At 45.9% G+C, this 24,971-nt stretch overlaps 1 protein-coding gene across 1 annotated transcript in view; it reads left to right on the top strand.

Moving 5' to 3' along the window:
* The window catches only part of LOC147712728 (6-phosphofructo-2-kinase/fructose-2,6-bisphosphatase 2-like), a 235,129-nt gene that overhangs the window by 525 nt on the left and 209,633 nt on the right, over nt 1-24,971 (top strand). The window contains exon 2 of the mRNA XM_086919698.1: nt 10,691-10,818. Coding sequence (XP_086775824.1) covers nt 10,731-10,818 — 88 coding nt within the window. The 5' untranslated portion in view covers nt 10,691-10,730. The remainder of the gene's footprint in view (nt 1-10,690; nt 10,819-24,971) is intronic.

Raw genomic sequence — 24,971 nt, 5'->3', positions numbered from 1 at the left:
TAAGTGTATGCGGTGATAAAAAGGACCTGTCTGTCGCATGGTTGATTAGGTTAAAAAAGCCGGTCTTTGCAGTTTGGTTTACCTGTAGTGTTCCGGGTGATCCTGTCTCTAGGTCTTGTACGGGGGTGGAAAGAGCAGCGTATAACAGGTGTGGGGAGGCTGTAGGGTAGAGATGTCCTACCCATGTTACGTGAACAGCTTGATTCTGGACATTTGTTGCGGCAGCGTGAGGGACATTGATTACCTGTGTTTTGGGGAGAACGTGTGGAGTATTGAGACTGTTCTTGAGCTATGTGGAAAAAGAAAACGTGTTCATAGGGTGATTCGCAGTGTCATGAATGACATGCTTATAGGATGTTTTAGGCAAGACGTAGAGTACATGTTTATAGTGTGACTTTAAACACCTGTCAGCAGGTTTGGATGCCTGAGTCTAAGGAGTGTGGGTGGGAGGCAGAGGGGACTAATCTATACTTTTTGCATGGGTGCAGAGAGGACATGTCCATATGGTCTCTAGGGAGAGGATTGAGGTTGTGGCTGTAGATCACGTGGGACGTCGGTGATGAACTGTTATAGACCGGGGATAGGGACTGGTGGATGTCCTTTCAGATTGTGTGGTGCATAGGGAGGAGTGTTTATATGGTGTATTGGATATTTAGCTGGCCAGCAGGGTATGTGAGAGGGTCTTAATTAGAGCTTTATAAAAAGATAATCAGGCTGCAGACAAGGGGGTCTATGGGTATTTATGTGGTGCTTACTACCCCTGATGAGTCACTTAACCACTTTGTGAAGGGGTAGCATGCAACTCCATGGGAGCCAAGTGTTAGTGAGTTAGTCCTGCATAAGGGTTACGGTGCGTTATGCATTTTTGTTATTTATTTCGTGCACATTTTATGCAGTTCCCTAAATATGAAGGCTAAAGTTATGTGTTTTGAGTTATATGGGATACTTTACCGCTATTAGGAACTTTTTATCGTGTATTATATTGGTATTTACATAGCCCTCAATACCATTGTAGAGGCGGTATTGCCGTTTACAAGTGAATAACATGCTACTCCCTGGAACAATTAACAACATTAAAGACATTTGTCATACAGGTTGTTACTGTTTGCCATGATTTTTATCACACAGTTGCAACAAAGCTTGTTAGTAGTTTGCTATTGAATTTACCATGTAGTGTGTTATATAAAACTGACACAAACTCTCATGCAATCTGTCATACCATATGTCCATAAGAAGTTCATGTATTTGGTAATTTAGGTGGTTGGGGTGAGTAGTGATCGTGTGAGCGGTCATGTAAGCATATAGCTATGTTGTGGCAATAGTGGTACCAGTGCAATATTATATGCAGTCATCCTAGAAGCAACACACTCCAAGCGACCAGAAAATGCAAAATGAGCCAACCCAATAATGACAGAATGTTTACCCTTGCGACATTGCTCAGCCTTTAGGAGATACCATAATGTATAGTCCAATTGGACAGAAATACAAAGGTAGATGATCTGTGGTGTTTACTTGAGCAGTACTGAATTGTTGGATAGACATACTTGGCTGAGGTGACATATAGCAGTGTCTTTAGGAGGAGTGTGGTAGGGTAAGTGAAAGGACAGTGAGGGAGTAGAGTGAAAGGACACGAGTCGGGACAAAAAGGGCAGTTGAGGCTTGTTGGTAGTGGCAGGCAGATTTTTGACTTTACTTGTTAGGGTGCATATAGGAGTGAGAACTGTTGGTCTATAAAAATATCTATCATATTTATGATTGTTAAAAAGTTGTACAGTTTCAGGATTTTTCTACGTGGAACATTGCGTTTATGTCCTATAGGTCTTGAAGATGGTAGATCTTTGCGCAGAGTGGTGTGATTTGCCTTCACAAGAACAGAAGTTCCTGCCCATGCCTACCCAGGACCTAACAGGCCAAAAGAGGGGTGTCGCTTAAGACAGTCACCCCCTTTTTTTTTTTTACCTCTGATGTCCTAAACCACTGACACCTGGGTATATGAAGCCCTGGGAATTGTGGACCAAAATCTACTACGTTGTCACAACATGCTCAGATGGGTCAGGCTAGACCAGTGATACTCCAAGTACAACTTGGGGGCCGCATGCGGCCCTTCTGACCTTTTACTTGTGGCTGCCTGGTCAACAACAGCACTGGATTGCTGTTTTCCCTCAGCACTATTATTAAAAAGATGTAAAATAAACAGGCAAGCCTTTATTTAAACCTTAATTGAAGTTACAGAAAGGAAGTAGGTTATCCTGCTCTGCTTAACTTTAGGAACACCTTCATTTTTAAAGACATCTTGAAGCAAAAGTGTAAAATTATGATACAGTGTCTTCAAAAATCAAAAAGTGTATTCCATTAACATGCAGAACTATTTCACTTTAGTACATCCAATTTATATTAGTGCATTGAGAAGTATTTTCTTTTAAAAGTGATAGCTGTCAAACATAAACTCAGAAACATCCATTCTCCCCACCCGAAAACAGTGCCAATAGTGAACTAAGAGGCAAGTTCGTTACATGCACTCTTTGAGTGGCCTGGGTGTCTATTATAAATGAACAACGTTATAGTTTATCAAATCGAACACAGAAGGCTTTGCACAGCGAGGATCCTGAAGTCTTGCATTTTGAGATTCTCTTATATGCAATAATAAACAGAAAGGAAGGATAGTGAAATAAAACAATGGCCTGGGATCACACAATTTGGGGAAGTCCAGATTAATTCCAGGTTTTCTGGTTTCACATTAGGCACTTCATTCACTAGAAGTATATGCTTTGCTTCCCCTACACCAACCATACTGCAGCAACCTCACCCCCTTCATGACTGCCACAGTACTAGCATCAATGCAGCCCTCAGTCACATCATGAACAAAACTTTGTGGCCCCTTGTAAAATGTATGCAATTTCTCATGGGCTAGTCAGTCTGGCGCATAGCCAGCCAAGTGGCCATTCCACTGTGCCAGAAACCCTTCTTCACAATGTAATTTTTAACAACATTAGACAACGTTGAGGAAGCAACAAAGAGCACATAGCAAAATGGTTTTCTGTTGCAAAACACTTTTATAAACATTTACATCCAGGAAAGCTCACACAACACCTTAACACTTGGGCCCCAAAAAACAATTTAAGCAAATTAATACTTTGAAAATGCAAATTTTACTAATATTACACAGAAAAACAGATTTTGCAATCAAGGGAAAATAGTAACTTCTCTTTTTCAAGTCAAACCACCAGATACTTGTTTGTTTATCAAGCACGCAGTAAGAGCAACATTTTCAGAGCCTAACTATTGCAGATGCTGTGCACTCCTGACAGAAGTAAGCAAGTATGATTTGTGCGGGGGCAAGGGTAGAGTTAATGACCCCCCTTCTACCCAACCCCTCAACTCCCTTTGGCTCTCTCCATCGCCTCTAATCCTGCCTCCCCTAGATGTCTCCACTGCTAAAGCTGTCCCCCAATTCTCTACTTCCAATCACTCAGTCCCCCTGAGACCCTTCCTCCCCCCCCCCCGGTTCCAAAGAACACCATCCATCTCCCAAACTCACTCGTTCTCCAATGACCGTCTCCCTTTAATTTAATTTAATTTAAAGGAGCTTGTAGAGCGCCTGGTGACGCCTCCCGGCGTGTCCCCGCGCTGTGGAGAGAGTGTAAGAAGGAGTAGAGAAAAAACCCATCACCAAGTAAAGAGGCAGGTTTTTAGTTTCTTCCTCCAACCCCTTATGCTTCCCCAGACCACATTCCTACTGCCTTACCCCCCTCCCTAGAACCCCCAAATTTCCCCCATCGGCCCGACCCCTTTCTCACCCTCTCAGAACTGGAGTCCTCCCTCTACACCCGCTGTCGTCCACACCCACCCCCTTCACGGCCTCTGATCATCTCAAACAACATCTCCTGATTCTAGGAATGACCTCAATGCATCCTACAACCTGTGCACTCCTCTTATCCCCCTGCCCGAACTGTCTCCATCTCCTCACACCAGATTTTCTCCCCCGACCAACAATGAACCCATTTCCCAGCCGTGTTCTCCCCTTGTTAGCCCTGGCATCCTTGGCGTGGGTCTCCCTTTCCATTTTCATTATGCCTCCTACGTGTATGACCTATTTTTGTGCTGGACAAGATGCTCTGAGCACTGTGCCACTGCTGATCAGGGCAAGTGCTCCTTCTGATAAATATGACATCTTATATTCGTATCTGACCCAGGGAAAATGGTAGAGATTCCAGACGAGTGTCCCTGAACTCAGGAGTTCGTAATGCATTCTTTATGGGGAATGATTTTTAGACTCTGAGCTTGGAAATAGCACTTTTAGAAAGTGACTATTTTCTTACCCAAACCTTGCTGTGTGCTGCTGAAGATGTGTAGTCAGATGCCTGGGAAGAGTGACAGGATCTGGGCTGTCTCCAGAGCCTGGTGTTAGCTGGCTGCATTTAGATGGGAGGGGTGGAGTAGTTTCTGTTGAGCGTCCTGCCTTCCACAGTGTTGGCCCCACTTCCCGCTGAGCGTCTGACAACCCTGCCTCCCTCCTTCAAAGGAAAGAGGGGTCATCTGGCAGGAAACACCCACAACAAGGACCTGGGTACCGGGGAACTCCCTGCCGGATCAAACAACTTCAAAGACCCCTTTTGCCCTATAACTAGGGGCCTTTTTGGCTGTAGTTAATTAGATTGCTTTGGACTAAGAAGAGCCCTGCTGACCTCGAAGAGGCTCACATCCTACGGACCGTACCTCCTGTACGCATTGCATCGCATCTGACGAGCCATGCTGACTTCGTCGCTGCTCGCACCCTACGAACCGTACCTCCTGTACGCATGTGGAGTATTGAGACTGTATCTCATCTGACGAGCCCTGCTGACTTCGTCGCGGCTTGCACCCTACGAACCGTACCTCCTGTACGCATTGCATCGCATCTGACGAGCCCTGCTGACTTCATCGTGGCTCGCCCGCTACGAACCGTACCTACTGTACGCATTGCATCGCATCTGATGAGCCCTGCTGACTTCTTCGCGGCTCGCCCCTACAAACTCTACCTTCTGTACGCATTGCATCGCATCTGACGAGCCCTGCTAACTTCGTCGCGGCTCGCCCCCTACGAACCGTACCTTCTGTACGCATTGCATCGCATCTGACGAGCCCTGCTGGCTTCGTCGTGGCTCGCACCCTACGAACCATACCTCCTGTACGCATTACATTGCATCTGACGAGCCCTGCTGGCTTCGTCGCGGCTCACACCCTACGAACCGCACCTCCTATACGCATCGCATTGCACCTCTACAGCCCAGCAGTATTTCAACGCGGCTCGTACGCCTAAGCCGAACATCAAGTACGCCTCGTACCAACATCTACAGCCCAGCAGTATTTCAGCGCGGCTCGTACGCCTCGTACCAACATCTACAGCTCAGCAGTATTTCAGCGCGGCTCATACGCCTCGAGCCGAACATCAAGTACGCTTCGTACCAACATCTACAGCCCAGCAGTATTTCAGCGCGGCTCGTACGCCTCTTACCAACATCTAAAGTCAAGCAGCTTCTCATCGCGATTCCCCTGAACCGACTCGTTCTATCCTATGCATCGTACCCGCTGATTCCACATTACCCCCCTGTCGACTGTGAGAATCCGAGTTGCACCAGCCACTCGAAACCGAACTGAACTGAGTCTCGTTGCAGCGCACTTACTATCACCTTTTCTTTTAACTTATTGTGGATTCTTTTTTACTGTTATTGGCCTGATGATAAAGATTATATAAAGAACGCTATATTTTCACATACAACTGGTGTGGTGTCCATTTGTAGAGTGCCAAGATATTACTGTACATGGTCATAAATGCGTTATACCCGTCTTCGAAGATAAGTCTAATCGCTTGGCAATGCTAGTAAGGGGGTAACCTTTTACCCTAACTAGAGGAGGTGGGTCCCTGCTTGGTCAGAAGTAACTACATCTGCCAACCAGAGACAGCCAAATCTAACACTGGTGGCAGCGAAGGCATACAAACTTGCATTTATGGTTTATGTACAGTGATTTACTGACCTACTACCTAGCGAGTGCAGGCCATAACGTAACCACTTAGTTTTTGGGATTTAAGTTTTTTTTGTTGACTACTCTGGAAGCTAATTCGAGAGAGTACCATCACAACGGCAACTATGAGTCTTACAGGGCCAGTCGAAAGCTGTACCTTTGAGGAAGAACAATTGGAAAATTACTCCCGTAAGGAGCTGAAGAATTTTTGTAAGGAATTTAAAATTGCAACCACTGCGCAGAGCAGGCCTCACAATCAAGGCCAGTAAGTGCCAGATTGGGCAGGGTTCAGTGGTGTACTTGGGGCACCAGGTAGGGAGCGGCCAAGTAGCGCCCCTCCAACCCAAGATTGATGCCATCCTAGCTTGGGAACCTCCCAAGACCCAGACAGAGGTCACGGCCTTCCCAGGTTTTACTGGCTATTATAGGAGATTTGTCAAGGGGCATGGCAGCATTGTAGGGCCCTTGACAGAACTGGCCTCCAAGAAACAACCCAAGAGTGTGATTTGGACGGACACCTGTCAGAAAGCTTTTGATACCTTGAAGACTGCCATGTGCACAGCACCAGTACTTCGGGCACCTGACTTCTCAAAGGAATTTATTGTCTAGACGGACGCTTCAGAGCATGGCACAGGGCTGTTCTATCACAGCTGAATGAGGAGGGCCTAGACCAACCTGTAGCCTTCATTAGCAGGAGGTTACTACCCCGGGAAAAAAGGTGGAGTACCATTGAGCGTGAGGCCTTTGCTGTCGTCTGGGCACTAAAGACGCTGAGACCATACTTGTTTGGGACTCACTTCCGGGTTCAGACAGACCAAAGGCCCCTCGAATGGTTAATGCAGATGAGGGGTGAGAATCTAAAACTCTTGAGGTGGTCCATTTCCCTACAGGGGATGGACTTCACGGTGGAACACCGCCCTGGCACAGACCACGCCAACGCTGACGGTCTGTCCAGATTTTTCTGCTGTAGTGAAGAGCACTCCCAAAGGGATGGGTAGCTCTCTCCACCTTTCAGCTGGGGGGGACACGTGTTAGACCTAGCATCCTTGGCGTGGGTCTCCCTTTCCATTTTTCTCAGAGCACTGTGCCACTGCTGATCAGTGCCACAGTGCAAGTGCTCCTTCTGATAAATATGACATCTTATATTTGTATCTGACCCAGGGAAAATGGTAGAGATTCCAGACGAGTGTCCCTGAACTCAGGAGTTCGTAATGCATTCTTTTAGAGGAATGATTTTTAGACTCTGAGCTTGGAAATAGCACTTTTAGAAAGTGACTATTTTCTTACCCAAACCTTGCTGTGTGCTGCTGAAGATGTGTAGTCAGATGTCTGGGAAAAGTGACAGGGTCTGGGCTGTCTCCAGAGCCTGGTGTTAGCTGGCTGCATTTAGATGGGAGGGGTGGAGTAGTTTCTGTTGAGCGTCCTGCCTTCCACAGTGCCGTCCCGCTGAGCGTCAGACAGCCAAATCTAAAACCCCTATTCCTTTAATCCAGAGTCTGTCCCTCATTGAACGCAACCTCTCAACATTGACGACTGAACTCACATGGCTGAGAGAAGATTTTAACTCCCTCTACTCCAAGTCCATCTTTAACCGCTCTAACTCAGTCGTCCCTGGCTCACAATGCTTCTCTAATCCTAATCCGGGGAACACTACACCCCTTGGCTGCCATACCCATAGACCCCACCGTGCATAGAGTCATCTCTTCCGACATCCATGACCTCTGCAACTCCTACCTCCCTAATTCCTCGATTAACGTTCCTCCCCCCACACTCCAACATTCCCATTATTGTGGGGACCAGCAGATTCCCCTCTTCTCCCTTCTCCTCCAGACCTTCACCCCAATGTACCACCATCCATTCACGCTCTCCCCACAAAGACTTCCCTAAACCCCTCGACTGCATGCTCGTGAACTGCCGTTCGGCCATCCAACATGCAATCGAAATATCAAGCGAAGCTATCAACATCGCCTTCCTCACAGAAACCTGGCTCAATGACCTCTCTACTTTTAGCCCTGACTTACCCCCCCCCCCCACCGGTTACTCACTCCCCCTCCTGTTACTCACTCCCCCTCCCCCCGTGGTTTCTCACTCCCCCCCCCCCCGGGTTACGCTATCATCGGAAAAGACCGACCTGGGAGAATAGGGGGTGGATTAACGAATCCCAACGGCAAAACCTTTGAATACCTTGAAGACTAACTTAAGTCTCAAGGGTTCTCCCCCGATTCGACTGCATAATATCTACCACATTCCTGGTGACCCACTTCCCTTAGTTGAGGAACTATCTGAACTTCTTACTCAATTGTCTATCTCTAACTCAAAAAGTCTCTTCCTTGGAGATTTCAGTCTCCACTGGAATGTGACTGATGACCCCCTCAGTCAATCTCCCCACCAATCTTCTTGAGATCGGTGAACTCAAACAACTCTGCCATTCTCCCTCCCACTCCGGGGGGGCCGCTTTTGAGGCCAACATTGCCAACAACGACTTGGCTTCCCTCTCCAACATCATCCCCATCGACTGTTCTGACCATCACTTCATTTTGTTCTCTATCGCCACCTCAGCTCCACCCCCCCACCAATAACATTAAAGCCACAATATGGACTAGAAATCTTAATCGCATTCCCCCTTGTGAACTTGGGTCTAAACTCAAAACACTTCTTCTCACCCCTCTCTTCCTAAATGCTAACAAACTCACAAGCATTTTAATAAAACGGTCATCGATGTCTTAGACCAAATTGCCCCGTCCAAACTTTAAACCCTAAGAAACATTCCATCAAAATTGTGGTTCAATTCCAACCTCAATGACGAAAGACGTGTACTTAGACTTACAGAAAGAACATGGAGACCATACCCTCCCCCCGCCCATCTTGCTCTCCTCAGGTGCGCTAGAGCCATGTACAAGAAACACATTTTCTTGGAAAAGGCTTCTTTCTTCCGTACACAACTCGGTCGTGCGAAACATAGACCCAGAGATCTGTTCAACATAGTTCAAAACCAAACTTCTTCTGCCCCTCCAACCCGGATGGCCACAACTGACAGATGCTAAGAAATTGCTAACTTCTTCTCCGAAAAAAATAGCCTTATTAGGCCAATCCTTCCTTGCATCTCAGATCTCTCCTTATCCCCTATCTATCGCTGACTCTACTTCTCGAACTCTCTCCCTATTACCTAGCCCCCCTCCCCCAACTCCTCCTTCCTGCCACTACCCCTCCGGCTGCCAGCCTTTCTAACTCACATCCTAAGAACAGTGCCTCCGGCATAATTTCCACCCTGTAACGGAGCTTGAAGTCTGTAACATCTCTAAACGTAAACCATCCTCACACACCAAAGACCCTCTCCCTGCTAACCTTGTCCTGGAGCTTAAGTACATCATTGCTCCTTATTGGACCTCTATCATCAACTCCTCCCTTACCTCAGGATGTGTACCGCCCTCCCTCCAACTCAGACAAATCTCTCCCATTCTTAAAAATCGCAATGCTGACCCCAAAGACCTTAATAATCTCCACCCCATCACTGTCCAAAGGACTTGAAAAATGTGACCTTTAATGCCCTCAACTGTCTGCTCATCTTGTCAAACTAAGTAAAATCACTTGGCATCACCATTGACAAAAGCCTAACCCACCAGGCTCACATAAAAAACTTGGCCAAAGGAGCTCTCTTTACTCTATGCCATCTCAAAAAAATCAAACCCTTCATCCCAGTCGACTACTTTAAATCAGTTGTTCAATCTCTTGTCTTCTCTCCGGAACCCCAAAGGTTCACCTAGCCCCAGTCAAATCTGTTCTAAACCTAGCGGCCAGGCTAATCACAGACTGCAAACGCTTTGACCATACCTCCCCATCCCTTAAGGCCCTTAAATGGCTGCCCATCAAAGGCAGATCTACCTACAAGATGGCATGCATTACGCACAAAGCCCTTCACGGAAAGGCCAAGCTGTATCTCACTGATAAACTCAACAAAGCAGGTTGCCCCGACCGTTGAGAAGCACCAGCGCTCTCCTCCTCGTCCCACTCCTGACAAAAAAAAACACACAATCTCGCTCTTTCTCCGGATATGCCCTCCCTAAAGACCTGCGCTGTAACCCCTTCTACATCAGCTTTAAAAAAGACCTCAAACTGCACTTGTTCAAGAAATATTGAGGTCCATAATCCTTTCCTTTCCCCACTGTTTCCTACTCTCTCCCTTCCGCTCCTTTTCCCTCCCTGCCTTCCCCCTTTCTTACCCTCTTCCTTCCAGTTAATCACTATGGCCCCTTCCCTGGTCTATTTTTCTCTTATCCCCCCCCCCCTTCACGGCTCCCCTCCCTCCACCCACCTAGCCTCCCTCCATCTCAGGCTACTGTATATAATTCGACTACATGTATCCATTTTATTTATGTTTCATTTCTCTTTTGGTTTGACATATGCTAATTTATATTATGCTACTTGTTCTTTATAATCTGACCTGTGTGATCTCTACGTTATGAACAACTGTATTATTCCTGTACTATCCTCACTCATGTAAATCGCTCTGATACCCCCGGGTCCAGCCAGCGCTATATAAAACCTTTAAAATAAAGGATCGGTGTGCATCACAATTCAGTTGGAATGAAGGCTTAAATTGTGTTTCCTGGCATCCAATATATTTCTTTGCACCTAAGATAATAGGAAAACATATTGTCTTTTTTTTTTTAACTGTGTTTCTGAATAGAGCCCATATAAACAGCCTGTGCACCTGTGAATCCTAAACAATGTCGGACATGAATGACTACGATCTGGGACAGGTCAACAACAATGAAAGCAAAGGATCATCGTTGCGGCTTACAGAGAAAAAGGGCTGTAAGTACAATAACGACCTTTAAGTCATAAACTGCATGGTAGACGTGTGCTCTTTGTATAATAGTTACATATAATATGAATAGTCTAGGTGGCTTGACTTGAAATATTGTAAAGCAGACAACAAATAGGGTGAATAATCTAGGTGGCTTGACTTTAAATATTGTAAAGCAGACAACAAATACTACATATTCACTGTCTAGATTTTAAGGATGCGCAATATGTTCTTGCTGTTTATATTTGTTCTGTTTAAACTTGTCTACCTTCAGGTGTTTGACACTTTTGAGTCTCTTAAACATCATATTGAATAAATCAGGTTTTTGTGCCTATATGACAGTCTAATCCGTTGTAAGAATCTGCCTCTTCTTAGTAGGTTTTCTCATTACACCCAATTCGCAAAGTCCATATGCAACTTTCATAAATTCTCTTGGTATGCATTTTCTCCATAACCCTCTGCCTGCTCATTGTTAGACATATAGGCAATCCGTAAATGTTGGTTTAGAGAAAATGAACATTTGAATATACCCATACCTCAACTTTCATTTGTTGAAATCAAAAACTTTTTTCCATATGAAGAAATCCCTTGTACCACACTGCTTGGAAAATTGAAGTACTTTGGCACCTTCACACACAAATTCCACCCTTATAAATTGGAATAGTTTAAAAAGTGCAATAGGTTTGGGGGAAAGGCATTGTCGGTGTTTGTGTATACCACACTAGCAATGCATGCACCTTTAAGTGAACAATCTATTTTCCCATCCACAACCCACATCCACAACTCCATCCAACCTGCCTACAGGGTGGATTGCCCAGAGCAGTAATATCTCCTTCTATAAAATAATCTCCTGTTCTACTCTCCCGTGACCAGTATTGGTGGGCACAGATTCAGTTCTCTGCACCTTAATTTTGCTTGCATGCTAAATAAAGATTATCTTCAGAATTGTGGAAAGAGTGTTGGAACACTGTACAGCATTCGTTTTATTGCACAAAGTGCCAATTTGAGTCCCACGGGTTGAAAGGCATTAATCAATTAGAAACACGGTCGTGAAGTTAATGCAGCAAATATACAATTTACTGCATAATGCTAAGGTGGTTAAGGGATCGTGATTTCAAGGTTACAGTCTAAGATGTATTGCATAAATCGTTGATGTAGAAGGATCAACACTGCTGTTGTGGTATTTGAGGTGTGCTCATATAAGAGGAGGCGCTGTTTTGGCAGTTTTGAAAAAATATTATAATCGAACAGACTCTTCTATTGCATAATGAATGAACATTTCATTCTTAGGCACATTACCCAAGAAGCAGCATTTAATTGTGAATGTCTTCTTGAATTTATGTGTGTAAAAAATGTTGAGCACGACTTTCTTAGGATGTTTTTTTTAACAGAGATCTGAAGAAACTATTCAGATGTTTTAAGATGGACTGGCCTGTAGGTGATAGGCAGCTTGGTGTTCAAGATAAGCCGTCCCAGGAGTGCTGTGACAGGTGTCCGGCTTAAATCTGTAAGCATTAGTGAGCTTGCTGGCTGCTGTGTAGAGATATAGTTTGAGTGATGCCAAGTGAGATTTGTTGAGCCCCATGGCTCGTGGGATCTATTTATTTATGCATTTAATTATAGTGTTTCATATAGCGTGAACAATGACCATCAAGGTATCAGAGTGCTGTACAAAGATCTGTAGAGGATTGCTTTACAGTAAAATTCCTGTAGGAGCAAGCAGCTGGGTTCTAGCAGACAGCACCACCAGGACCAGTCACTGGATTATTATCGTATATTGCCCACCTCAAATGACCTGCTGCCAGTAGATCATGGAACATATAGCAATTTATTGTGGATGAGAGGCAACATAAATTAGATCAAGTTATAAAAGCAAAATAAGATTGACGAAGTGAGTCTTGTGTTGGTTTTCTTCTTTTTTCAGTCGTGTTATTGGTATGCACAGAAATATAATCAGGCTGATTCTATTTCTGTGCATACCAACAACATGACTGAAAATAAAAGAAGAATACCAACACAAGACTCACTTCGTCAATCTGATTTTGCTTTTATAACTTGATCTAATTTCTGTTGCCTCTCGTCCACAATAAATTGCTTTACAGTAAGCAGCAAATATTTCTGATACAATGTACATAGAAATGAGAGAGCATGGTACAAAACAAGATACAAAATGAACTAGTATGAATAACAGTTATACACAGTTCTCTTATGATATCTGGTTTTCTAGTAGTCGGGCTTTAACTTTCTTCCTAAAGAGCCTGTAGCAGCTAATTGCTCTCGTTGAGGGTGGTAGGGAGTTCCACATTTTTAGAGCGGTTCCGGCAAAAGTGCAGGTTTTGTGTTTTTTCCTTTTTAGGGCTCGCCTGGCGTTGCAGCGCGAAGCGCTGCCGCCAGCGAGCCTTATTGTTGCTGTGTTGCCTCCCCAAGTGGTACAGACCGGTGCACGAACAGACTCCGGTCTGTGAACAGGCTTCCAAGAAACGGGCGAAGACTGCAGGCGCCGCCACTGGCACGCTCACAAACAGAGAGCCTGGGTGGTACAGTATGTTTGTAAAACAGTGGATCACTGTGGTATTAATCCTAGAACAATACTCTCAGATTGGGGCATTTCCCTCACAAATGGGTGAGGTTTTTCTTATTAGTGCGGGGAAATAACTCCCCTGGCGGGTTGCACAAATTTAGGCTTTATTTGCCTGTGTGTGGGTAAAATTTGTGAATGCGGTGCCGCCGCCTGTGAAAACGTGCTGTCAATTTTGAGGGGCAGACTAGTTATTCATTTTTTTTGTTATGATTGGCCTAGTCGTGTTTTGGAGGGGGCGGCAAAGAACCCTCACTCAGGTTGGGATCTAGACTAGAAGACCGAGCGAACTGCTGCTGCCTGGAGAGCAGTCAGGTGATGCGAGGGGCAGGCGTGGGATATGTGTGTGCAGAATGACCCAGCCCTCCAGGGAGAGCTGTTATTGAGGGGAAATGAGAGGAGAGCGTCCCTCCGTATCATTGGATGATCCCCAATCTTGGTTTAACTTGCCAGGGCATCACAGGGGCGCAAGAGGAGAGTCATAGCTGCATAGTTTACAGATTGCCTGTGTGTGACATTTCCAAGGTTTCTAGGTACTTATGAAGAACAATCTGGTTTCACTGAATATTTAATTTGTGCTTGTTTTGATCTTACTAAAATGTGTGTTTCCATTGCACTTCACAATTATTATAAAATGTGCTTCACTTGAGCTTTTCTAATTTTTTTGACAAAATGGCGTTCATTACATGTATTTAAATTTTGTTGTGTTAGGGAAAATATGGCACTTTACAGCCTCTGCTTTCCCGCTCATTGTTTCAAGCAGGATTAATCCAGAGTTCACATAAGAAAATCCTTTAACTTTTCAGTTTGAAAAAGAAAACAAATACCAAACTGTCTTTTAAGAAAATAAGCAGCGATTTGTCAGAGCCATAGCCTTACACATGACCTCCGTCTTTAAACGTGCAGCAAATGTGACTAGATATAAACAAAATTTAAAGGCATCTTTATTCTTCTACACCTTCTGAATTCCAGCATGATTATTTTGGAGGTGCCGCAGGGCCTATGCTGTAATTACAAACGCTGACATACACACAGATGTACTTGCAACTAATCCCCTAAGAAGAAACATTACCAAAGTGGAGAAAATGCTGCAGTTGCTATAGGCCTCGCAGTGCATTACTATGCAACTGCTGTGCCAAATCACTATCCATCATCGTGCTGCTGCTAGGTTCGTGCTGGGAGGCAGTCTCTCTCACCTCACACCAAGGGCTTCTGTTCTTTAGGTAAGTTATGTCCAGGCTCTGACAGGGGTGTGTCATAGTAGAACAAACATTTGCAATGCAATAGGTCTCGCATTTACGCAAGTTTAAGCTATTGGCATTGTAAATGGCAATTCCTATTATTTTTATTTTTTAAAACCTAAATAAAAGGCATTGTCATTTACAATGCCAATAGCCTAAACTCGCATAAATGTGAGACCTATTGCATTGCAAATGCTTGTTTTTAATCTGGCTGGGTCTTGTATTAGGGATTTAGCACTTCTAGAATACCTTCCTCCTCCTGATAGTTTTAATACTCTGGTCTTGTTTAGGGGTGAGAGGCTTGAGGTAACAGAGTAACCTCAGCTATAATCTGGCTGTCCTAACTATTTCCGTGATGTGCAGTTTGAGATGTAGTAGTTTGGGACACCAAAAGCAACAACGATGTGACAGAACCTCACGGACTGCATATTCAACTGTGCAGTCTAGTGAGTTTACCCAACCCCCATAGCTTCAGTTAAGACCATCAAATGGGAGGTCTACATTTTTTCCAAATATGCAGAAATTCTTCCCTAATTGCAGGCTGCAAACCCAGTGGGGTGTTGGCCCACCCATCCAAATGCCCCACTGCCCATAAAAAAAATGGTTATGATGCTGTGGCCTAGCCTGAAATCTCCACTCTGTATGGAGATTATGTAGGTGAGGAGTGGGTTTAGATGGCTCTTTACTTTTGTGAGGGCACCAATGCTATTTATTTCTCACAACTTGGCTGGCAGTACCAACTTGTCACCTAGTGCACACTCAATAGTTTAGGGCAGTAGTGTCACTGTAGCCTTCCTGGAAATATCCCAAATTGGTACAGGAGGGAACTAGTGGATGAGACCTTGAGCAGGTAGTAAATGAAGCTTTTCAACTGATAGAGTATAACAGCTGGTTATTATAATAATCATTGTTGCACTACCTTTCCAAATTGGCTGGGGTGGGGTTGCCATTAAGTCTCACCTCTTTGGTTACTATAACAATGGCATGGCTGCGAAGTGACCGTGCTCCTCCAGATAATGTGATCGAACATTGGTGTTTTCTGCACTTTAATATTATTTTTGGGATAATATTAAGCATATTGACCTAACCCAAACAAATGGGGTCGTTCTTATCAATAGCAGAACAAACAACCTGTCTTGTGACAATGAACATTTTAGAGGGAGCGGCTGGGCAGAGGGAGATCCACAACATTGTTGGCTCGCTCCTTCCCATGACCATCCTTGTGGTGGAGGTTATACAGGTGTGCAGCGTGATGGGGAGGAAAACAACTTGTATAGAAAATATTTAGAAGACGTGGTACTGCCCTAGTTTGTACCCAAGTTAAAGGGGATGCCCTTATATAGGGTCATGTGGGCTCTTACTACACCTTGCAAAACAGGTGGAAGTGTACTGCTGGCTGCAGTCACCTGTTCTGGTGGGAGAAATTCTACCATCCCTGTTATGCAGCTACAAAACGTCTCCTGCATGACCCAGTTATAAATTATTTCACTCTACTCACTTCCCACACCCTCCCCAGGCTATAAAACTACTGGGCCAGAGTTATCTGAATTCACCATGCACATAACCAGCCAACTGCTCCTGAAATCTGAATGTTCGACCAGTTTGGTTAATGTTTCCTGAGTTCTTGGAGAAGTAATTTCAGTGTGGAAATTCTGTTCCAAACTGTATGGCACTCTCAATCACACACTATTTTGTATCCTTTACAGTACAGTTTATAGCACTGGCAAATTTCAAGCCATCAACACAGCTTTATAATATCCATTAGGTGCTGTCAGCTAGAGACTGAAAGGGTCGAGTTACACACAAACCTCTCCGCTTCAGTTACAAAGGCAAGCTTGCATTCTGACAATAGTTACCCAGGTCATCAAACTGATCTTTTCTGGTGTAGGGTTTTCTTTTATAATCTTGTTTTATAATCCACCACACTACCTTTACCCAAAGCTGTCAATTCAGATGACCCTCTGTTTTGTTATAGGGGCAGCTGGAATGGGTTTCTGCCATTAGTAATTTACTGATTAACCCTTGGTATGCCACCGCCCTATGTACCCAGAGATCCAGTGGCTTGCTTGGTACTTTTGCAGCAAGGTGTGCACTAAGAGGCTGTTAAAAAGGGTTCCAAAGACAACCGGTAACCAAAGACCCTTTTATGTTGCCCGGCGGTATCGCCTCTATGACCCACCAATATTAATCAATGAAGAAGCAGGCGCTGGAGACTGGAAGGCGGGAAACGAGGATTTTATTCTCTCCGGAGGAGAACACATCAATTCAGACAGCAAGTATCGTCACGAGGTGCTCTAACCACATCTCTGAGGCCGGGCCTCTTATACTAGAGTTTACGACCTTTATTGCACATAACACATTCTCGTAATATCTTAATACTTGAAAGAGCATCCTCGGAATCTCCCCTCCAGACCCGTTCCCACATACATTTACAGTTGGATTCCCCACCCCGGTCACAACAGGTGATGGTGGTCGCACAGCAGGGCATTCCGCCGATTCACGGAATGCGTGGGGTTGATCGGATCTCATGGGGTGGGGGCTTTGATCGGTTCGGGGGTCTTTTGATGGGGAGGGGAAGCTTCCTACTGTACGGGGTAATAAACAGTATCCGCAGGGTCAGGTGGCAGCCTGGGAACGAGGAAGACAAACGGGGACACAGGAAAAGGGGGTTTGCATCAAAAGGGTTTGAGGCCATGAAAGGAATGAAGGGAGGTGTCGCGCTGGGAACAGGATGGGGTTCCGTGGTGAAGCTGCGCTGGAGAGGGGTTTATGACCCAAGGCATGAGAGAGCGGGGGGGTTGTCAGCGTGCGGGGGAATGCTTGCGAGGTTAAGAGAGAGAGAGACGCGCTGGCTATTAGTGAGGGGCAGGGAGGCCATGGTGCTCAAAATGGCTGCCGCTTACGCGCACGAATGGGCCTGGAAAGTGGCAAGATGGCGCCGATAATGTTCACCAAGTTTGTATTTATTTTTCACAGTCCTCCCTTTAACATTTCCAAGACATCTTGCTGGCCTATTTCCTATCTACCCCTATATGCAGTGATCATAAGTAAGGGAGAGGGGACTTGGGTGAAAGAACTGTACGTAAACATCACATTATAAACATCATATTGAAAAATCTCATCAGTCAGTAGGCGGGTTCATTGTTAAGTTGGTTGCAGGAAAAAGTCATCGTAATGCAATATCAGACTAGAATCACGTAGCGAGGGCGTTGGGTACAGATCATAGAATAAGAACTGGTAAATTATCATATAAATAAGTCCTTTTTGTATACGGTGGGTGCATAGTCAGTCCAATGGTGATTGGGAGAGAAAGGAGATACAGTAAAAATATCAGAGTTCTTCGTTGTCCTTTTGTCGTCTTCTGTCGGCACTGTTGAACACCTGGATTACCTATCAACAGAAATGTTCATGTGGATCGAGTCGTTGGGGGTAATTGTGAGATCAGTTCGTTTCTTGAGTCTCTGTGGTGGGCATTTCCTGTTGCTTCCATCATCTCCAAGGTGCTTGGTAGCGGGCAGAACCACAGACTTTGTTCATCTTTTCTTCGGGGGCGACCCTTGGTGGAGTTCTAGGTCACCGTTCTGGGATTTAACACAGTTCGTGGTCTACTTAGTCGGAGCTCCCTCCCTTCTGACGTAGGGAGTACTCTTCTCTGGGTAGCTCAGTAGGATTTGGAGGAACTTGGGAGTTCGGGTGGAAAGGTGCGGGTGTGAACAGTCCTTATGGTAGGTCGGAGGAAGAGGGGATGGAGCAAGGCCAAGTCGGGAACAGATCAGGGGGGGGGGGCGGAGAGTTTTGCGTCAGGCGAGTCCGAGACCATGTTCAGAGAGCGGGGGCTTTTTGGCACACGTTGATCATAGAGCAGGGGCTTCAGGTCAGCCCTTTCCTTAGCTTTGTTTGAAACAGTGCCCCGTCCTGCGACTCCTTACTGCCGTGGTCTCGCCTTGGCCTCCGTTGCTGACGTTCCACAATCCGCAGTCAGGCCGCGTGCTCCCACATCCGGTCTCTTTCTCCTCCGACAGTGATATCCTTAAATGAGTGTTGAAAAGACAGTCTTTAGAGATTTTGCAGAAAAAGGTAATTACATGAATCTATTTTCTTTCCCAACACCAAGCGACTAGCGTAAGCACTCGCTACATTTGAGATTTTTGCGGCTTACGTATAAACAATTGATGATGGGTTTGCTGGATTCCTTGCAACTTCCTTTTGTTGGCTAATTCTTTGACGCTTTGATGATTATTACGTTCATTTGTCATATGTCTATTATAGTAGATGTCAGTTCTTCTGGCAGAGACCCATTTCCCTAGTACGAGTCTTGCAAGGCTAGGCTAGTCTTCAGGGCCTTGTATTTTACAAAAAGTGCAACGTGCTATTCACCATAGTCTGATAAGCATCCTTCTGAGGGATGAACATAGGCTAAACGAGTCTGCATTACAAAAAAACATCTTATTTTCAACCATGCCTACTGCAACAAGTTCTTTCGTTTTTCAATCTAATTTTTCAACTTTGCACACATCCTTCTAACTTTCTATATAAATCCTCGCAACCTGGTTACTACAAAAACTCGGGAGGGGTGGTTTGCAATAATTATTAAACTTATCCTCGGGGAAGGAGGGATCTGATGGATACCAAACTGGGGGCATTTTGGGTAGATGGGGGTGTCTCGATCATTTCTTACAGCTTGGGGTACGGAGACAATTTTCAATGGGGATGGTCGCATCACCACAGACACATTTTTATCATAGGAGCCACTGACAAATAGTTCCCTGAGAGTGGGTCAAATTTAGGGAACCTTAGTCGTCTTACCTGTCCCTTTCCTATCGGCCAATTTAAATTTCATCCATATTTTAGTAGAAAAGGAGAGGTAGTAACGTGGTACCAATACAATTTTATTTAGGACAGATTTGCACAAATACTTGTGGTATTTGGGGCCAATCAGGAGGTGCACCAGGTTCGCCAATTAGGTGCCAGTTGCTAGGAAGAGGGAAAGTGTGGAGGGGTGGAAGAGTGAGTGAGAGAAAGAGAGAGAGAGAGAGAGAGAGAGAGAGAGAGAGAGAGAGACAATAGGCCGAACAGTACACGTGTGACATAGAGAATGACCGTGTATTGTTTGGGCTATTCAGTGCGTTACCCAACGTTAGACGTTTCGGGTCTGTGTTAGGAGGTGGGAAGCATGCAGTTTTGGGACAGAAAAGCGTTAGATTTGGTAAAAAAGGTCGTGAGAGCGTCCTTGTTGTGCCATTTTGTAGCGCTAGTCCGTCTTCATGCATCGGGCGTGACGTGGTTCCAGATCCCTTATGATACTCTAATCGGGATTCTAATGTAACCTGCAGAGGGAAAAAGGGGGAGAAAAAGGGGAGGTAGGGGGACAACATTCGAACACATCAAATGTAAGGGCACGAAAATCCTTTACTTACCACATAATCGTACTTGTCTCTTCGGGATATAATCCCTTAGGGTTCTGGCTTCTTAAAGTCATGGGGGCAGGCAATGTGATAGGTGGTTCATGGGGAGGTTCGAGGATGGCGTTAAGGATCGTGTGTAGTGAAAAACGCTAAAAAGAGGAATCAGAGGTGCCTAGCGCGAGGTACCCGGTTTTGTAGATGTATCCGGTCATCGGGGTCCCAAAATCATTCCCAAAGCTGTGATGTTCTTAAGGCATACCAGTTCTTTGTTCAACCCTGTACCTTAGTACCTTCGACCACCATATCCTTATAGCAATTTATCAATCACACCATTTTACTTTACCCATTCTCTGAAGTCGAGGTCCTTCTTCATAAGCAGCGTATCATACCTTCGTTTTGACCATCAACCCAGGGCCGAACAACCATTTCTCGGATAACCTTAAAAAGAGAGCAGAACAGTTGCGCACAGAAAAACCCTCCCACCGATACCCGTATTTACAAAAGTACGCGGAGCCTATCCATAGCTTCTAAGACTTTTATTTGTAGAGTTATTCAGTACGTAAAAGGTGAGAGCGCAATTCATATTTTGGCCTGACATGTCGTCGATGGAAGCACATACAGTAGGGGGTTATTTTGTAGTACAAGAACATGTAAAAAGGTCTAATTAATTATTTGTAAGTAACCAAAAACATTTCATTGCGTGACGAAGGAATCAGGGGCATTTCAGTTCATAGATGGAAACACAGTCAAGCTCATCGTAATCACATTTCCTAAATGCAAACCGCGGGCGTGCATCATGAGCGACGTTATGTATCAGTTACAACAAATATCAAAAATAAATTGTTCATTGAAATCAACATTTTTACAGAACCTCTTCTTAAATGTTTGCCAAGTGCACCCTCCTCCCTTTAACATTGAGTGCGCAATGGTTCATATATATACATATATATCTTAGTACATCAAGTTTCATTAGCTAAGGAACACCATGAGGCACCCGTAAGTTCCATTGATACCAGCGCCATTTTGGGCGAGGACGGTTTAGTCCGGAAGTAGCATCAGGGGCAAAATATCCCCGACAATTGGCGGTTGGACCAGAGTCCCTTTCGGTAGTCCAAAAGAAAACTGTGCTAACAAAGGGGCTGGTGGTGTGGACCGTCAATCAAGAGAGGGAGGGGGTAAAGTCTCTCTTACCGGGTCATGTTGATGTTCAGCCGGAACTTGCTCGAGTTCGTTAGCCCATAATGTTCCTGGGTGGTTCAGACGGAAGCTGATGCAGACACGAGAGCACCGCCATCTTGTTGCTGTGCCGTGGTTATTTCATTTGAGATCAATGCAGCTGTTCCTCACCGGAAGCCTGAAGGGGCCGAGGGCTCTTGGGACTTTGGTAGAATCTTCAAAGTCGAGGGGATGTTTTGTCGATGGTGGGGGCTTGCGCCCAGGTGGGCAAGCGCCCGAGTTGCAATTTCGGACAAAGTTACTCCAGCGGCCTAGACCCGCCTTTCAAGGGCCCAGACGCCATTTTGAGGCCCTGTAGCAACCTTTGCCGTATCCATCAGGAGCGGAGGAAAACTTCTTGTGATGGCGAAAAACAGAGCATCATGCGGTTGGAGCAGGACATTTTGGTTCGGAGCGCCAGGGTGCAGCAGTGGAGCCTTCATCTGGGGAGGTGAGGGAGGCTCACCGTGCCGTCTTCCTCTCCCGGTGCATCCTACGCCGTCTCTTGGAATCAGGGGCGCACATGATGACCACCCTACACCCCTGATTCCGACTCTTGGGGGACCACTGTACATCCGGTACTCCGTAAATATGCCCGTCGGACATTGTATGTCCTGTACTACGCAAGTATACCAGCCGGGTCTTGTATGTCCTGTACTGAGAAAATATACGAGTCGGGCATTGTATGTCCTGTGTTGCGGAAATATACCAGCCGGACATTATATTTCCTGTGCAGCGTAGGTATATGGCCGTCGCCCGGCTGGAGGACATCGGCGTCGGGCCAGGGCAGGGAAGCCTCCTACCTGTGGAGGTGGAAGAGGCTCGTCCGCGTCGCCTCTTCCTCCCTGCCCACCCTGCATCCGTTCGATGGAGGAATTCGTGATGGCCGGACCAGGAGATATGAGGGAGGGGGTCATTTTCATCCGCCCCCTCCCTACTCGCGGCCCGGGGGACGCCATCCCTGGAAGGGCAGTATGGGAAGACCATTTCATTGCCTGCTTGGTGGAGTCTCCAGTACCTTCTCGCCAGCGATCTCTTTTTGGCCCATGGTTGCTGGCAGGCCCCGCCCCACACGTGCTATGTGTTTCGGATGGGCGGGACCATCGAAAGGGCCATTACGTTTCGAGGACTTCCGGAGTGAGCATAACATGTTTTGTATTTTTCCTATTAGTCAAGTTTGCTTTTTAGAGAGTTCTACTAGTTATTCTATTTACTGTTGGTTGTGTGTTTTACCGTAATTAAATCCTAAGTTATATAATAGACGCTTGGCTTTCTTGAATCTTTTCTCTAACGGGGGGGTTGTTTACACTGACCTGCAGTTGTGTTTGTTTTTCAGAGTGGGGGAGCAACAGAGAGCAATCAGTCCCAGAACTCCAACATGTCGTTAAAATTTGTCTGACGAAATCTGTGCCACCGAGCATAATCGAACGGGGTGGTCCTGTCTGTTCTGTCTGCACTAGTCTGATTGGTTTTTATCTCACGTCTTTTTCCTTTCTGTCGGTCCGTCCTTTCTGTCACCCCTTCATTCTTACCTATGCTTTGCAGAGTCGGGCATTGGGCTTTCCAGTGTCCAAGACATTTACAGAAAGCACATTGGTTTTGTTTTAAATCTGTCCGTCCTGTGCGTAATGTCGGGGGATTACCTTCAGGTCGTTGTGTTCCGGGGTTGGCTTGTCGGCACATCCCCTTACACCATTCGCTTTTCATGTCTACTCCTCGGGGCTGTGCCATCGCTGGCCCTTCCCTTTGCCTACTAGACGTTTGGAGGTTTGTCCGTCGTGTCCCTTCACCTTTTCTAAATTCGTCGTTTTCCCTTCGTTGCGTGGCTTCTTTGCGCCACATACCGAGACTATCGAGCATAATAGGTGTTGTTTCATTCCTACGAAGGGCTAGTTCTACTGTTTCTATTTTGTCGAGATCAAAGGATCCTCTCAGTGGCCACTGTCTTTCTCGATCCTTTTTCGTATATTTATGCCACAGCTCACTATAGGCTATAGCAATTAATCCATGCTTCATGAACATGTCCTTATTAGGGGTGCCTTCCAGCGGAGCCGGATGGTTCATCTCTAATAAGCGGTCCGGGTTAAACAGGCTACTGACCAGTGGGGAGAAGACAGGCATGACGGATCACAATGGGATAATAATCAGCACTACCTATCTTATCACTGCGCGCAAAGACTAGACAGAATATTTCTATTCTACGTTGTTTGCACGTAGTGAATACCTCATGAACCAATTCTGAGCAATCAATCAACGTTAGGTCAAAAATAAAAAATCAATATGGTCAATGGGGAGAATAAGTAGGCTCGCAAAGGTTCGCGTCACCTACCCTTTCACTATCTGTAAAGAGGGGACCTAATCTTCCCTGTTTTCAGACAGAGAATCTCCAGAAAACAATCTATAACAGTTAATCAATGGGGCGAAGGGGCAATTGTTCAGTGGGGGAGAAAAATAGGTCCGACGGGTGCGTACCTATCCTTCGCTGTTTATAAAGGGAGAGCCTGTTGTTTCTCCGTTTGTAGACAGTGAATCTCCAATAAATTAACAAAGAGTAATACTAGTATTTTCACAACAATTATCAATTTCTTTCAATTATCTATCACTTTCGCAATTCGTCGTGTTTACACGACCTTACCCGGACCGCATGGACAGTTTCTCGTCTTCCGAATCCAGCGCCCGATCGTCCTCTTCTCTTCGTACTTCTCGTGGCACTCCTGATGGTTCCCAGTCAGGACCGCAGATCACTCGAGAGAGGTCTGTTCGGAACCAGTGAAGTTCGGATGATCGGCTGTCAGACGAGGGTCTATCGGACAGGGTACCTTCCGATCGTTGCAGTCGTTCACTCTGTCGTCAGGACCTCTCCCACTGGATCCACGAGTCGCTGATGGGCCCCACGTTGGGCGCCAATTGTTAAAAAGGGTTCCAAAGACAACCGGTAACCAAAGACCCTTTTATGTTGCCCGGCGGTATCGCCTCTATGACCCACCAATATTAATCAATGAAGAAGCAGGCGCTGGAGACTGGAAGGCGGGAAACGAGGATTTTATTCTCTCCGGAGGAGAACACATCAATTCAGACAGCAAGTATCGTCACGAGGTGCTCTAACCACATCTCTGAGGCCGGGCCTCTTATACTAGAGTTTACGACCTTTATTGCACATAACACATTCTCGTAATATCTTAATACTTGAAAGAGCATCCTCGGAATCTCCCCTCCAGACCCGTTCCCACATACATTTACAGTTGGATTCCCCACCCCGGTCACAACAGGTGATGGTGGTCGCACAGCAGGGCATTCCGCCGATTCACGGAATGCGTGGGGTTGATCGGATCTCATGGGGTGGGGGCTTTGATCGGTTCGGGGGTCTTTTGATGGGGAGGGGAAGCTTCCTACTGTACGGGGTAATAAACAGTATCCGCAGGGTCAGGTGGCAGCCTGGGAACGAGGAAGACAAACGGGGACACAGGAAAAGGGGGTTTGCATCAAAAGGGTTTGAGGCCATGAAAGGAATGAAGGGAGGTGTCGCGCTGGGAACAGGATGGGGTTCCGTGGTGAAGCTGCGCTGGAGAGGGGTTTATGACCCAAGGCATGAGAGAGCGGGGGGGTTGTCAGCGTGCGGGGGAATGCTTGCGAGGTTAAGAGAGAGAGAGACGCGCTGGCTATTAGTGAGGGGCAGGGAGGCCATGGTGCTCAAAATGGCTGCCGCTTACGCGCACGAATGG

The sequence above is a fragment of the Lissotriton vulgaris genome, chromosome 5 (assembly GCF_964263255.1).
Source record: "Lissotriton vulgaris chromosome 5, aLisVul1.2, whole genome shotgun sequence".
NCBI lineage: Eukaryota > Metazoa > Chordata > Amphibia > Caudata > Salamandridae > Lissotriton > Lissotriton vulgaris.
Note: the sequence above shows the minus strand (reverse complement) of the source record. Positions and strands in the feature narration are given on the sequence as shown.